The sequence below is a fragment of the Mesoplodon densirostris genome, chromosome 1, assembly GCF_025265405.1.
Source record: "Mesoplodon densirostris isolate mMesDen1 chromosome 1, mMesDen1 primary haplotype, whole genome shotgun sequence".
Classification (NCBI taxonomy): domain Eukaryota; kingdom Metazoa; phylum Chordata; class Mammalia; order Artiodactyla; family Ziphiidae; genus Mesoplodon; species Mesoplodon densirostris.
In genome coordinates, this window is record NC_082661.1 from 134,735,610 (window position 1) to 134,749,785 (window position 14,176).

The following is a 14,176-nucleotide window of genomic DNA, read 5'->3' on the forward strand; positions in this document are numbered from 1 at the left end:
GAAAAAAAAATTACATTAAAGAAAAAAATATGAATTGTTTCTCCAGGTGAAAAAAATCTCCTCTTTACCATTCATATTTAGTGTTGTAAGCAGATGCTCAATTGTCTACAAATTTCCCTGTAAAAGTACTCATATAAATTTGAAAGTTTTCATCTCTATATTTCTCAAGTGATTTCGTTTCACAAATTGAATTTGAGCCCATAAATACTTGTACTATTCTATGGGCAATAAAGTAATTGACTTCAGCTTTATTTCATACATAGAAAATTAATTGACTCATTTCTAGCAATATTGCTACATCATACTCATGAATTTTAAAGATGCTTTAAACAGCTCGTATTTGATGCAATCCTTTTTTCCACTAACATATTATTGAGGAAATGTAACAAGATTATTAATTCAAATGATTTTTGCTGAAAGTTGATACATTTTGTCATATTTATTTTACTACAAAAACATAGCTATTAAAGAGATTGAATTGCTGAAACAGAAACTACTACTACATATTTCTTTCTTTTTAAACCATTTTGCCTTGTGGTTGTGCATAAAAACTGAGCTACTTATCTTGCCCAATGGACTTGTGTGGTCTTGATCAAAAAGTCAGTAAACTGACCAAGGAAGGATGGGTGCTAGAATTCTACAAGAAAGGCCCACAATTTTATCTTTTGAAACATAAATACCTAGTTCATTAGGTAACGAAACATTTTCTCTTTTGTTGGTTAAAATGACCTCATGTGCCAGTATATTTTATGAATTAAAATATTAACCCTTCAAAAGGAGCAAACGTTAATTAATATCAGGGACTTCCGATCTTAGACATTAATTTGGCATTAATTAGTGTATCAATCTCTGGATCTCAGTTTACTCCTCTGCAAAATGATGTGGCTGTTTTCTGTATGATTATGTCACGCATATAGTGTGTAATGAGAAAATTAATCTTCTCAAATGTAGGTTGACTAGCTGTAGCTTGGACCTATTCTTCCTGTATTGTATTATAGTCTTGAGGTTTTCACACATTGCATGATTACCTTTGAGTTACAATAAAATTTCTTTCAAAGCATTATGATCCAAGGTAAAGTTTGGTCTTCTACTTGACTCTCACTGTTTAAGCATTTGGGCAGCCACTGGACAAGCAGGTGGACTAGTCTTAATAATACAGTATTTCTTTCTAATGAGGAATGACTCTAGTGGACAGTAACACATCAAAGGTAGTAAGAACAAACAAAAAAGTCTGCCCCAACAATAATAGGATTCCTCACTTTTTCTGCCATTAATCATGTTCCTAAGTCACTTATTCTTTGAGGATTTTTCTGGTTTATTTTCTCTCAGAGGAATTGTCCTGGATTGAATGTATTAGATAATGGCAAACTTCTGCATGCACACACAGACAAATGAGCTCAACTGTACATCCAACAGGGAGAAAAAACATAATGATTTTATGTAAACATAGCAAGTCTTATAAAGTGTTATGGGGAAGAATATTTGTAATAGTTTATCATGCACCTGGGAAAAATGAGAAAATAAGCAATTCATTTAGGTTCTTATTTGAGTATATTTTACCTAATTTTAATCAGTGTAGCAAAATTGAAAAAAAAATGAAATAATGAAACTAAAAATCTGATATTAAAAATATAAATTACTATAAAAAACTGGACATTAATAGAAAGAAAAAACAAAAGATCTTTGGTGTGTTTGAAGTTTCTGATTTTTTATATTGTATTTCATTTGATTTTTGCAAGAGCAGGAAGCTTCCAGAAATTCTAGACTTTAGATAAACATATGATGTGGTAGCAATTGGAATGTTTTGCTCACTAGTTAAAATGGGTAAAATGCCCAACTTCCAAATTTGAGCACATAGTTAAACTCTTTCCCAGGCAATTTCTAAGATCATGGAGAGGTACTACGGTTTTAAGAACAACAGTCAATTAGTAATTTGAGGTCAGGATATCTTCAGTGAAGTTAGCAAACACGCTACACACACACAAAGAAAATAAAAAATAAATGATATCTAACAATATTTTGAATAAAATGAGAAGCCTAGAATTAGTTTCTTTTGGAGCATTTAAAAATGCATTATACAAAATATTGTGATATTAAAGTATAATGGACAGTTATCCCTATATTCAAAGAAGCATTTATGTGGTAAACAAGGTTTGTTACAAAGTTATGCTTTGGACATTTCAGAGTAAAGCTGGGAGCAGTTGATTCCTAGCTATATTTTAACATTGCTCTGCCGAAGAAAATCATTAAGATGGTCCTAATGTTGTTTGACTGAAATAGGGAAGAAGGTATAGTGCCACTAACTGATATACTACATCCTGGGCTTTTAATTTGTATCGAATGTTGAAGAAGGCTTGTGAGTGAAAAATAAAAAGTGATATGTTAAAACATTTCATGCTAAAAAATATCTAAAAATATCTAACATACCTAAACTAAGCTGTAAGTTATAACTGGGAAAACGTAATGCTAAAGAAAAAGAGTCCTGTAAGTTAATATGCAAAACTAAACTAAAAATAATTGTATGATTGGAATAAACAAATGTCTTAAAATAAATTTTCTAGAGGTTTTTACTGAAGACTAATTTTCAAAAATATAAACTTATAAACTTTCCTTTATTTGAATATATAAAGTTCAGACAATTTACAAAATTTATTTTTCTTCAAACAAAAGCAAAAGGTAAATCATAAAGTCATTTATTTACCATGTTTGAATTATTTCAGATTTCATATTAACATATATCTCTGGACTTAGGAGGAATATGTATGTGTTTGATATTTATTCATTCATTATAAAATATTAACTGAGTGCCCTACTCTGTGTCCTGTGGTGTCAGACTCTGAGGTATAGTAGAGAAAAAAGAAAATTGTCTTTACCTTCATATCCATGTTTAGAGTATTAAGTTATATATAGGGAAAGAGAGAGAGAGAGAAAGAGAAGAAAGAAAGAAAGAGAGAGAAAGAGAGAGAGAAAGAAAGAAAGAGAGAGAGAGAGAAAGAAAGAAAGAAAGAGAGAAAGAGAAAAGAAAGAGAAAGAAAGAAAGAAAAAGAAAGAATTATTATTCATGGTTACATCATGTCTGAAAAAAAATGTGAATTTAGTATCAACAGAGTGGAGTAGCAATCAATGCAGTGAATCAAGGAATCCCACATGCAAACCCAGACTTCAAGGACAGAAACATGCTAATAAGAAGGCAGAGGTACAGACAGGCAGAGAGGATGCTCAGATGGTATCAGGGTGGTATTTTGTGAGCTTGGGAAAATCTGGTCTTCGGTTTTCTCATTTCTAAAATGAACAATAGGACCAGATCTTTTAAGGCCACTTCTGATATTTTATACTGGATATTAGATGACTGGGATAGAGAGTTTCAGTTCTCATTTGAGATTATCGTAATCAGTATGCCAGTGGTTAAGTCTTGGTTTATACATCTAGATACTGTAAGACCTGGGACTAATTCTAGGGCTTCAGGCTGTTAATCTTTCCTCAGCACAAGACCAGTCAACTAATTATATGCAGGCCTCTACTACAAAGTTTCTGACCACTGTACTTTAGCCTTAATAAATTAATCTCTGTATAGATGCATAATAATGAAAACAGAACTAGATAATAGGCACCCCCATAACTTGAAAGGTCAAAATTGACTCTGTTCACTTGATGATACTTTATGTGTATTTGGGGACACAATGTAAGGGGAGATTTTACTTTAGGCTGTGTCTCCTGAATCAGTGTTTTAAGTTGTGAAAACAAAAGAAGTGATGTATAGGCTAGGGTATTGAAAATGAAATAAATGCTAACAAGATAAGAGGCCATAGGAGCTTGGGGCAAGAAACCTAATAGGGCAATGAGAGGCAGGCAGGGATAAAATAGTTCTTAATGGCTTTGGGTAGGATAAGTGGGTAACACCATGATACACATATGAATATGAGAATAAGTCTTTTTTCTTTTGCACTTCTCTGATGAATGTGGCTGACTTGTGATGCCTGGCCAGGCATGGGATTAGAATGCAACTGACTTGGAGTTCTCAGTGGCCAGTGGGAAAAGGAGCAAGCCCAAGCATTTGAGAGAGAAATCAAGAAAGCCCAAGCTGAGTGTGTAACCAATTCTTTAATATTAAGGCAAAGAAATAGGAATTAGGAGGAAACAAGCACAAAGAAAAAGCCTGGGCTCAGAGGGTGGGTCTTGAGGCATAGCCAGACCTGAAGAACAGAGCTACACCAACCATATTATGTTCAGTGACCATGCCTCCAAAATGTCTAGGCACCTCGCTTGTAGTAGTCAGCAGATATTTTATTAAACCATGGGATCATAGGAATTCCAACAAAATTAAACTGAAAATATTGTTTTCTGTCTGTGTCCTTCATTAAATTACGGTAATCTCCTTGACAAGACATTTGCAAAAGCATCTAGGAATATACCTGCTGTGATCTTAAGTTCTTGATGAGTATTACTTTCTGTTCATCTCCTTGTTTCTTCTTCGTAAATAAGATATTTGCTGAGGACAGCAGGATGTCTCCTTTGTACTAAAAGGGAAGAAAACTTTGAAGAATTCAACGTTTTATTTCAGCTGGTCTATCTAAAATAAATGAAATATTTTTGCTTGTTTCTTAGTGTATTTGTCTAAATAGGAGCAGATATTTATTGGAAATGTGTATATATTACCTTTCTGATTCTCTGAATGGCTTATAGCCATAATTATTTAAATTAAAGTCCTCCCATTCATGCATTAGAAATAGAAAATGTGAGCCTTCATTTATATTTTGGACACTTGAAAAGAAAAATAAATAAAATCCCACCATGATAAATCCTAACATCAAAGAAAATTACAGTTTTTCCTCTTCTTAATTGAGAATATTCAGAGAAGTAATAAGACTATGCACATACTTTGAAATTATCACCCGAAGCAGTAACTATTAAGCTGTCTTGTCAAGTGCTGCTTGGCTTGCATTTTTAATAATATTTGTGGTACCTTGGACTTTGTACAAAGACTGTGAATTGCTTGCCTTATAATCTTGGAAGATGCTGCTATTCCAATTCCTTTTACTTGTCCAGTTCCTTTGACTTGTTAGCAGGATCCTATTGGAATATGTGATGCAGAAATGAGTCTTCTATAAATGATTTAAGGCCAAGGATTTGAAATATGTTTGTATTTTGCATTGGAGGACTATTTAAAAATAAGAGAATCTAAAACAGAGGTAATGTAGCATTTTGGTTTTCCTTTTTCAGAGAAGAGTTTTTTGATGTTCTTTTCCAATTTACTAATGCAAAGAAAATACATTTAATTAATCTTCTTACAGTAGGTTGTTCATTTTTGTTGTTTTCATTTGGTTAGCTGAGGTGCTTGTTTCCATTAAATATTAATCATGACATTCATTAAGCATTTATAATAAACATATTGATACCTGGATGGCTTCAGGAAGAAACTGTAAGAAGTTTAATGAGAGAGAAATCTGGTTTAGAAAATCAGAGGTTAAGTACAATTTAGATAAATTTTGAGAGAAGACAAAAGTGAGATTAAATGAATGAATGAAGGTTTCATGTAACACCCTAATATGAAAGTTGTTAGGTAAGATACAACCTTGATGTCTCTCTGATTTTAAGGAGCTCAGAAGTTTTCCCTCATTAACACCTTTTACTTCTGTCTGTCTGATGGCAGCTAAAACTCTGAGAGGGGCCATCTGAGGTATACGATTTATGTGCATCCCTTGTGATGCCACATTTTCATATCTTTGTCATTTCAACAGAATCAAAAAATAATGCTCCATTTTATTTCATGTCTAACTAAATGAGGCTCTGTGAAGTTAATACTTAATGTCTGAAATCACATTCTGGATTTATTGAAAGCCAGTATGTATGGTTTCATTGCTCTGTGTGTTTCAGGACAATTTTTAAAGATTTGAAACAAAACTATAGGTAGTTTTATTCACACAGATTGTAGACAGGTTTTAAATATTTCTTGTTATAATAACCTTTATGAAGAAGAAAAATCTGGTTTTACACTGTTTAGAAACTGGTATGGTGCATTAACATTCTCAAAACCATAGTATTTTACTAGGAAAGAGATAGGTTTAGATCTCTTCTTTGGCTGAATAGTATTTTGGAAGCTATATAAATCATACTTAATTTTTCTAAATCCTGTGTATATTCAGAACTTCTAAGGTCATTGTGCATAAAATAATGCTTTGGTAAGAAAGAATAATGCATTCCCAGGTTATGTATAACAAAAAAATCTCAGTATTTGAGATGACAAGGCTCTCAGTATTACTAATCTATAATTTTTATCTCTATTTTCTGTCTGTCTCTAGGTTTATATTTGTGAATAAATGTATGAATAAACACTTAGTTATCCAATTGTAAAAGATTCCTAACCAGATTGGTTCAATGAAATAAACATTTATTATTAATTTTAAACTAATGAATTTTCTTTCAAGTTTTATAACATTGTTGTGTTATTTGTCACATGCCAGGGTTAAATAAATGTGGATTCATGTTACATTTTTATCCCTTCTTTTCCACATTTACTGCTTTTTTTCTCATTGTCATTTTTTAAAAAATTGTACTTCCTTTTTTCTTTCAAACTTTATCTACCCTTTTTCTTTCAAACTTTCTTCCAAATATATATACTTGGCTTTCACTGCTTCTTGTTAGTCACACCCATATTGATTTTTTTTTTTTTTACTATTACTCTGAAATACATGATTTTTTCTGGGGAATATCATTCACATGTCTTCATGCTTGAGTTACATTGGAGACAATGACTAATACTTTATTTACTTAATTTAAAAAGGGAACTAATTTTTTAAAATTTTCACATTATAACTCCTTCTCTCAATACTGTATATTGAGGAAGCAGAAATTTTACACCTGAATTAGTTTTCTTTGACTATTTTTGCTGGTTATTTTCTAATTGTCTTTTAATTTTTTTTGTCCTTCTATTATATTACATAGTGGGAAGAGATTGGTGAAGTTGATGAAAATTATGCCCCTATCCACACATACCAAGTATGCAAAGTTATGGAACAGAATCAAAATAACTGGCTTTTGACCAGTTGGATCTCCAACGAAGGTGCTTCCAGAATTTTCATAGAACTCAAGTTTACTCTGCGGGACTGCAACAGTCTTCCTGGAGGGCTGGGGACCTGTAAGGAAACTTTTAACATGTATTACTTTGAGTCAGATGAGAATGGGAGAAACATCAAGGAAAACCAGTACATCAAAATTGATACCATTGCTGCCGATGAAAGCTTTACAGAACTTGATCTTGGTGACCGTGTCATGAAACTGAATACAGAGGTCAGAGACGTAGGACCTCTAAGCAAAAAGGGATTTTATCTTGCTTTTCAAGATGTGGGTGCTTGCATTGCCCTCGTTTCCGTTCGTGTATACTATAAAAAATGCCCTTCTGTGGTACGACACTTGGCTGTCTTCCCTGACACAATCACTGGAGCTGATTCTTCACAGTTGCTTGAAGTGTCGGGCTCCTGTGTCAACCATTCTGTGACAGATGAACCACCCAAAATGCACTGCAGTGCTGAAGGGGAGTGGCTGGTGCCCATCGGGAAATGCATGTGCAAGGCAGGATATGAAGAGAAAAATGGCACCTGTCAAGGTAAGAGTTTACCTGTGGATCTGCAGGGGTTGTCTGCTTCAGTTGGATCATGTATATGTATTTCTTCCAGTGATTATGAGCAAACGACCTTTTACTTTGCTAATTTATGGAGATTATTTCTCTTCAAGTTTGATTTCTTTCTTCTCAGAATTTTAAAACTTCTGGCAATGATGAAAGATTTAATGTAATATTTTATTGGATATACATAATTCTCAGAGAGTGTCTTACTTGCAGAGTAATATTCCATATTCATTTTGCTTTCAGAAGTTTTATTTTTGGACAGCTCAGATCAAGGGATTATTTCTTTGTATATAACTTTCTTTTTATGATTAGTGTCTGCTACTTTATTGCTATTTTATCTCCATGAAGAGAAAAGAGTACTCTTTACTCATTATATGAAATTCAAATGTAAACCTTCGATGAGACTTGTTTTGGCATGCTTTTAACTGCCTTTAAAATTTCTTCAGATATAAGTTCAGCCACATGAACTTCATTGGAAAATATGTGTAAGGTGACAGGACATAGTTTACTGTGTTGTCTACATATAATGGCTATTACATGCTTGCTTTTAAGAATTTTCAGGTCAATTTTAAATACACAATAAACCTAAGAAAATAACTGTTTGGAGATAGAACCAATACAGAAAGGTCATTTCAAAGCAATTTGCACTTGGAAATTTTTTTGTTTTAATTTTTCTTTTAAATTGAAACTTGATCATGCATGCCTCCTTCTTCATCTGAAAATACCCTCATTTTGCCTGCAGTGTGGTGAGTTGCCCTTTTAAACTTGGATCTTTATCAATAGCTTTTTGGAACAGGATAGTACTTTATGCAAAGTGAAGAACAGCTTATGAAGAAGAAACCACATTTTCCTTAAAAGAGAAAAAATCCATCCTTATGAACCTGAACTTGTTTTCACCATGATGTGTACATGCCAAATAGGTAATGAGAGATAATGTGTATTAACTGAGGAGAAAACCAAATGTTAAGAAGTCCCCTAATCCCACTGGTAGCTTCAGTTGCATTTTTTTTTTCTAAATCCAGTATATAATGTGGATCAAACTTGCTCAAGTTTGTTCAGGCCTGACTGTAGATTGACCGTAGATCCAGGGAAACAAAACTAGGAAATTTCCTGTAAATCATATTGACTTTGCTTAATTATTTCTCTCTAGAAACACATTGCACCATATTTAAATTTCCTTTTTCAGCATCAACTCATATTTGTACACCATCTACAATAAAGTGCATGATTGTTTTTCCATGTAATCTACAACTCTCTATTCCTTTATATGTATATGTAAAGTTTTATTAAATCAAAATTATGTTTCAGATATGCTTTTAAGTTTGTCAAGGAAGTGAATCAGATTTTATTTAGGTTTGGATTTAAAGGAAAGTTCTAACTAACATTACCTTAACTTTTCTTTTTGAGCAGCCTTCTTGGTATAAGGTGAAGATATATGTAATTGTAGAATCAGAAGTGGGAGTTAAATATAATCCACTGAATACACTGTATTCTTTTCCCTAAAATATTTACAATATGAATCTTATTAGTTCTAAGAATTTGTTTACTATTATTATAAAGAAGCATGCTTGATTTGGTTATTTGTTTATATCCTTTTAACGAATTATAATGTGGTAGCTTTAGTTCAAGCACAGTGACTTTTGTCTTTGTCCATATCGACAGAGTATAAAGGACCTCTGCATTTAGATGATAATTTTTGATTGTTGCTGTGCTTAAAATATCATGCAGGTGCTTATCATGAAAACATCTTGGGGAAGTAGTGTTCTGACAGGATGTTTTTTAGTGCATGCATTTACTGCAACTTTCTATTCTCGTACTCTTACTAATTGAGGAGTAGAGAGAGACCTGAGAGAAAGAGGGACGAACTGGAGAGGCTACCTTGGAGGAAACGTCAATAAACTGGATTCTGTCTTAATGTGTTTATTACCCTACTCTGGTAAGAGGAACAAAGGCTGTGGGTCATGAAGGCTGTAGACACAGCACCAGAAGTTGTTCTACACAGTGCAGTCTATATGAATAGTGTCTTTTGGTGTTTTCCCATGTACAAATGATATGTGGCTGGTCTAGGAGGAATTTCAAATGTTTATTCTATAAATAACATATCTTATTGAATAAATGTTGAAGGTTTGTTTTGGAGAATTAAGGCATCACAGATAGTCCCACATAAATAAATATATGCATTTAAACCTATATATTATATGTACATGCAAATGTAAATGTATGTATGTGTGTAAGTGTGTGTATCATATACAATTCCTCCATAACTCTAACTCATTCTATGGTTTTGATGTACTGTCCCCAAAACTTTAAGCAGGGACGTTGATGTTTTGGAGCTATCCTTGATAGGCCAGAAATCTAGGAATCATTCTTGACGTCTCCTTCTTACCCACATCCCACTTTCAATCCATCCCAATGTATTTATAGAAACTACCATGAAATTATCTCATAGAATCATCCACTTATTTCTGTTTCCTTTTTCCTCCAATCTATAAGCATATCATGTTGGAACTTTATTTTTAAATATAATGAATGACTTTTTATGTAGTTTTGGTTTTTGAGCCATGTGAGTGTATCATCTCTACAAAAATGCAAATCTGGTAGCTGCACACACACATCCTCCTCAGTCCCTGCCTAGTCCCAACACACTTACTTTAGACTCTTCAATGGTTTCCTTTAAAATAAAGTTTTTAAAGTAGCCTAAGGCCCTGCATGACTTTGCTCCTGTTAGCTCTCTAGACACATCTTAAACTATGCACTAGCCACACTGGCTCGCTTTTAGTTTCTCAAAGGCTCGCTTTCATTACTTGTTCTTTTATGATTCTGTTCCCTTCCCCTGAAACATTCTTTTACCTCCCTTATGCCTGATTAACTCATACTAATCCTTCAGATCTGTGTTCCAACACTCCTTGTTCAAGGAAGCTGGCCCTGATCCTTGAAGACTAGGTCATCCCCCTCTGTTATTTACTCACATATTTTCCTTCATAAAACCATTTAGAGTTATGATTTTGCACATATTTGTTAACTTATTATTTGATTAATAATTCACTCCCCACCCCCATTATACTACATACTCCTTGATTACAGCAGTGGTGTATGTAATCTTAAGAAGTGAGAAAGAAATCAAAAGGCAAGAGGTAAGGAAAATGAATTTAAAAGAGGAAATAGGATGAGCAAAGTCATAAAAGAATACGTTTTAAAATTATTTATTTTAAATAAATAATTATGTTTATCTTACCTTTGTACTTATCTTTAGAAAACATCCTTAGTCATAAAAATGGACAAATATGTCTTTTAAATTAATCTTTACTTAGTTCTAAGATTCTCAGGCCAAATTTTCAAGTTTCAGGTATTAAATCATACATGATTGGCATATGATACATTAACTATTATAGAGGTCATCTTAGTGATTTTTGTAAACCTCGAAACATCACATGTTGAAAAGTGTTTATAATATAGCCTTATTACATATTTACATTTAATAACTCATTTTCTTTTATAATCAAAATATGTTGGGATTTAATTAAGGCTGTAATAAGATGGTGAAGTTTGAGTAAACCTGTTGTAATGATTGTCATATGTTAAGATTTACTGAATCTGTACTAGGAAGTGACCAGGTAGTTGCTGTTGGATCGTGTTCATGTGACCTGATATGTGTGCAGGGCATGATAGACTTGACCGAGAGGCTTTTAGCAACTAAACCTTAAGGAATCAGAATACTAGGCAGATTATTAACATATGGCAGCTTCAATCCAGAAGACAACCAAGAAGTGATTCAGGAGTCCCTGTCCATTTAGCAATTCATATTTAACTTCCTATAGGAGAACTTGACTACTTTTTCCATAATAATCTGATTTTAAAAAGATAAGCAAGTACTCTGGTTTCTATTGTATTACCTTAAAATATAGAGTGAATTCATTTTTCTAAAGCTTACTTATATGCCTGAATTTTCTATAATAAGCTGCCTTAAGTATACAAATTTATTTCCTTGAAATGTTCTTTATTTTCAGGAACTGATAATGTATTAAATCCATTTATTCAAGTATGTTTCCATATTTGTTATTTATTATTATTTCTGATGAAATTCACACTATTTTTTCCCTTAAGAGTCAAATGAAATTTTTTTGAGCACAAAATTGTTAGCAGAAACCCATTTTGGAAGTTTCTGCTTTTTATTGAAGTGAATGTGTTTGACAGAAGTAATTGAGTTCACATGAATCAAATGTTGCCTGCTGAGTTCTCTTGTGATTATGTTGCTGACTTACTCAGATGCAAGGCAAGACCACTAATCTTCATCAGTTGCTAGTGTAATTTGAAATTACCCCTAGATAATTATTGTTTCACTTATATCAAATGGAGGAAAGAGATTTAGATTGTGGGTCACTGCCAAAACCAGTCAGAGTGAAGAAGGTATATGGTGCATGTTCAAATACAGGGTAAGGGAGGGTGTCACATGCCAAAGGCTGTGGAGAAAAAGCACATTAATTGTCCAACTGGGAGATGATTGCACAGCAAGGAAATGTAGTGAAAATACTGAGCTCAAGAAAGAGCCTTGATTCAGAAACAGTACAGATACTGCAGGGAGTAGTATGTCGATCATTCAAACTTCTGGTGCATATTTATGTTTGAAACAAAATTGGCTGGAAATTTAGGGTATTAGGTGTTCATATAATTATGCATTGGAGAGCCTAGTTATTTTTAATTAGGCACATTACCAAAAAACTTCAAAGGGGTTGAACTTTTGGCCCTGTTTCGTATGCTATTTTATGCAGCAGAAGGAAAATAATTTTAATCTAAAAATTTTAACAAAAGATGGCAATTATGAAAGTAGAGTGTCAATGGTGTGTGAGTATATGTGTGTGTGTGTGTGTGACCTACTGCTGTGAACTGCCACTAAGACAATCAAGTAGTTAAGTCATTTCATCTATTTGCAGGTATTACACATGAGAGTAATAAAATAGATTTTTCTTTTCTTTTTAACTCCTCCCTTGAATAATTTTAGATTCGTTCCATTAAAATGTTAGAGCATACTCTGCATTTTTTTTCTTTTTCTTTTTTTTTTTTTTTTGTAAATCAGCGTTTTTCAACACTGATACTATTGATATTTTGGGCCAGATAACTAGTTGTTTGGGGGGAGGGGTGGTCCTGTTCACCGTAGCATATTTAGCAGCTTCCTTGGCCTCTAATACTCCACTCCTGGTTTTCATAGTCAAAAATGTCTCCATATATTGCCAGTGTCCCCTGGCGGCAAAAATCTCTCTTAATTGAGAACCACTGATTGAAATATACTCCATCTGCCTACGTGAGCAGATGTGCTGCTAAAGCTAAATATGTTTATAGACTGGTTACCTTTGCAAAAGTGAACATTTTTCTGCAGAACGAAAGAAGTGTACATTTCTTAAAATGCATATTCATTTTGAAATGTGACTACTTTAACTTGGATAAAGTGATATAGGATATCAGGAAATATGCTGCTGATGAGACGCAATGTACTCTAGTGTTTTAAGCATGCAGATTCTGAGCCAGAATGCCTGGATTCAAATCCTACCTCTGCCATTTATCAGCTCTGTATCCCTGGCCAAGTTGTTGAATCTCTTTATTCCTTGTTTTCCTCGTCTCTAACTACCTCATAGCAATTCTAGGAGATATTATATGAAAATTATTTAGAATATTTAGAAAATTATTCAGAAAATTATTTGGAAAATTATTTAGAATAATGCCTAGAAAACAGTACTTATTCAATAAACATTAGCTATGTCTTAGATATTTTATTAAAAATAAAATTATGTACAGGAATATGTATCTGTTCATTGGAAAATACAGGGTAGCTTCAGCTTAGAAAATTCTCTAATTTGTTTAAATTAGAGAGTATATTCTTGAGTAGAATCATTTATCAAAGGATAATCCTACATTTTTATTTATTGGGTGATCAAAACTATGTAAATATGTAGGAACCTACTTTATAAAGGAGATTTGCTCTCTCCTTAGATATCATCACTCATTCTTTAAATTATTGATCACTCATCCTTTAAGTTATTGTACTAGGCACTGTAGTCTATCTATACAATTCATGTATCCTAGTAATGCAGACAGATAGCTCACAAACATACGTATGCACTCACATCTACAGTTACGGTTTATAAGCATTGTTACTGGCAGTGTGAGTGTGCAAAAAAAGGGTAGTAAGAAAATGTTTCTCTGAAAAGGTGATGTTTAACACAGATGTGAAAAAAAAGCCACATGAAGACTATGGGAAACAGCTTAACAAGCAGATGGAAGCTTTCAGTGCAGAGATCTATCATAGTATATTAATCAATTTTGTATATATCTCTTTTCTCTCTAAAATTATATTAAAAAGTTTTTGCATATTAAAATCTGAGAAATAAAAGAGTTGTTACTCCCTGAAATTACCTGCTAAAAGAGGTTATTCATATACATATTATACTGTCTTAAGGATAGAGAATTCCTAATAATATCTAGGGTCAAATACATACATATCAAATATGAAACAACTCAGTTTATTTATGAGTAGTATTGGTGTGGTGGATGGCAGCT

The 14,176-nt window shown here is 32.9% G+C and overlaps 1 protein-coding gene across 5 annotated transcripts in view; it reads left to right on the forward strand.

Annotated features, from left to right (window-relative positions):
• EPHA5 (EPH receptor A5) overlaps positions 1-14,176 on the forward strand; it is a 323,812-nt gene that overhangs the window by 52,842 nt on the left and 256,794 nt on the right. For all 5 annotated transcript variants that reach the window (XR_009533516.1, XM_060109012.1, XM_060109001.1 and 2 more), the window contains exon 3: positions 6,943-7,603. Coding sequence is in view for 4 of the 5 variants with exons in the window: in XM_060109012.1 (XP_059964995.1) it covers positions 6,943-7,603 (661 nt within the window). In the remaining variant the exon portion in view is untranslated. The remainder of the gene's footprint in view (positions 1-6,942; positions 7,604-14,176) is intronic.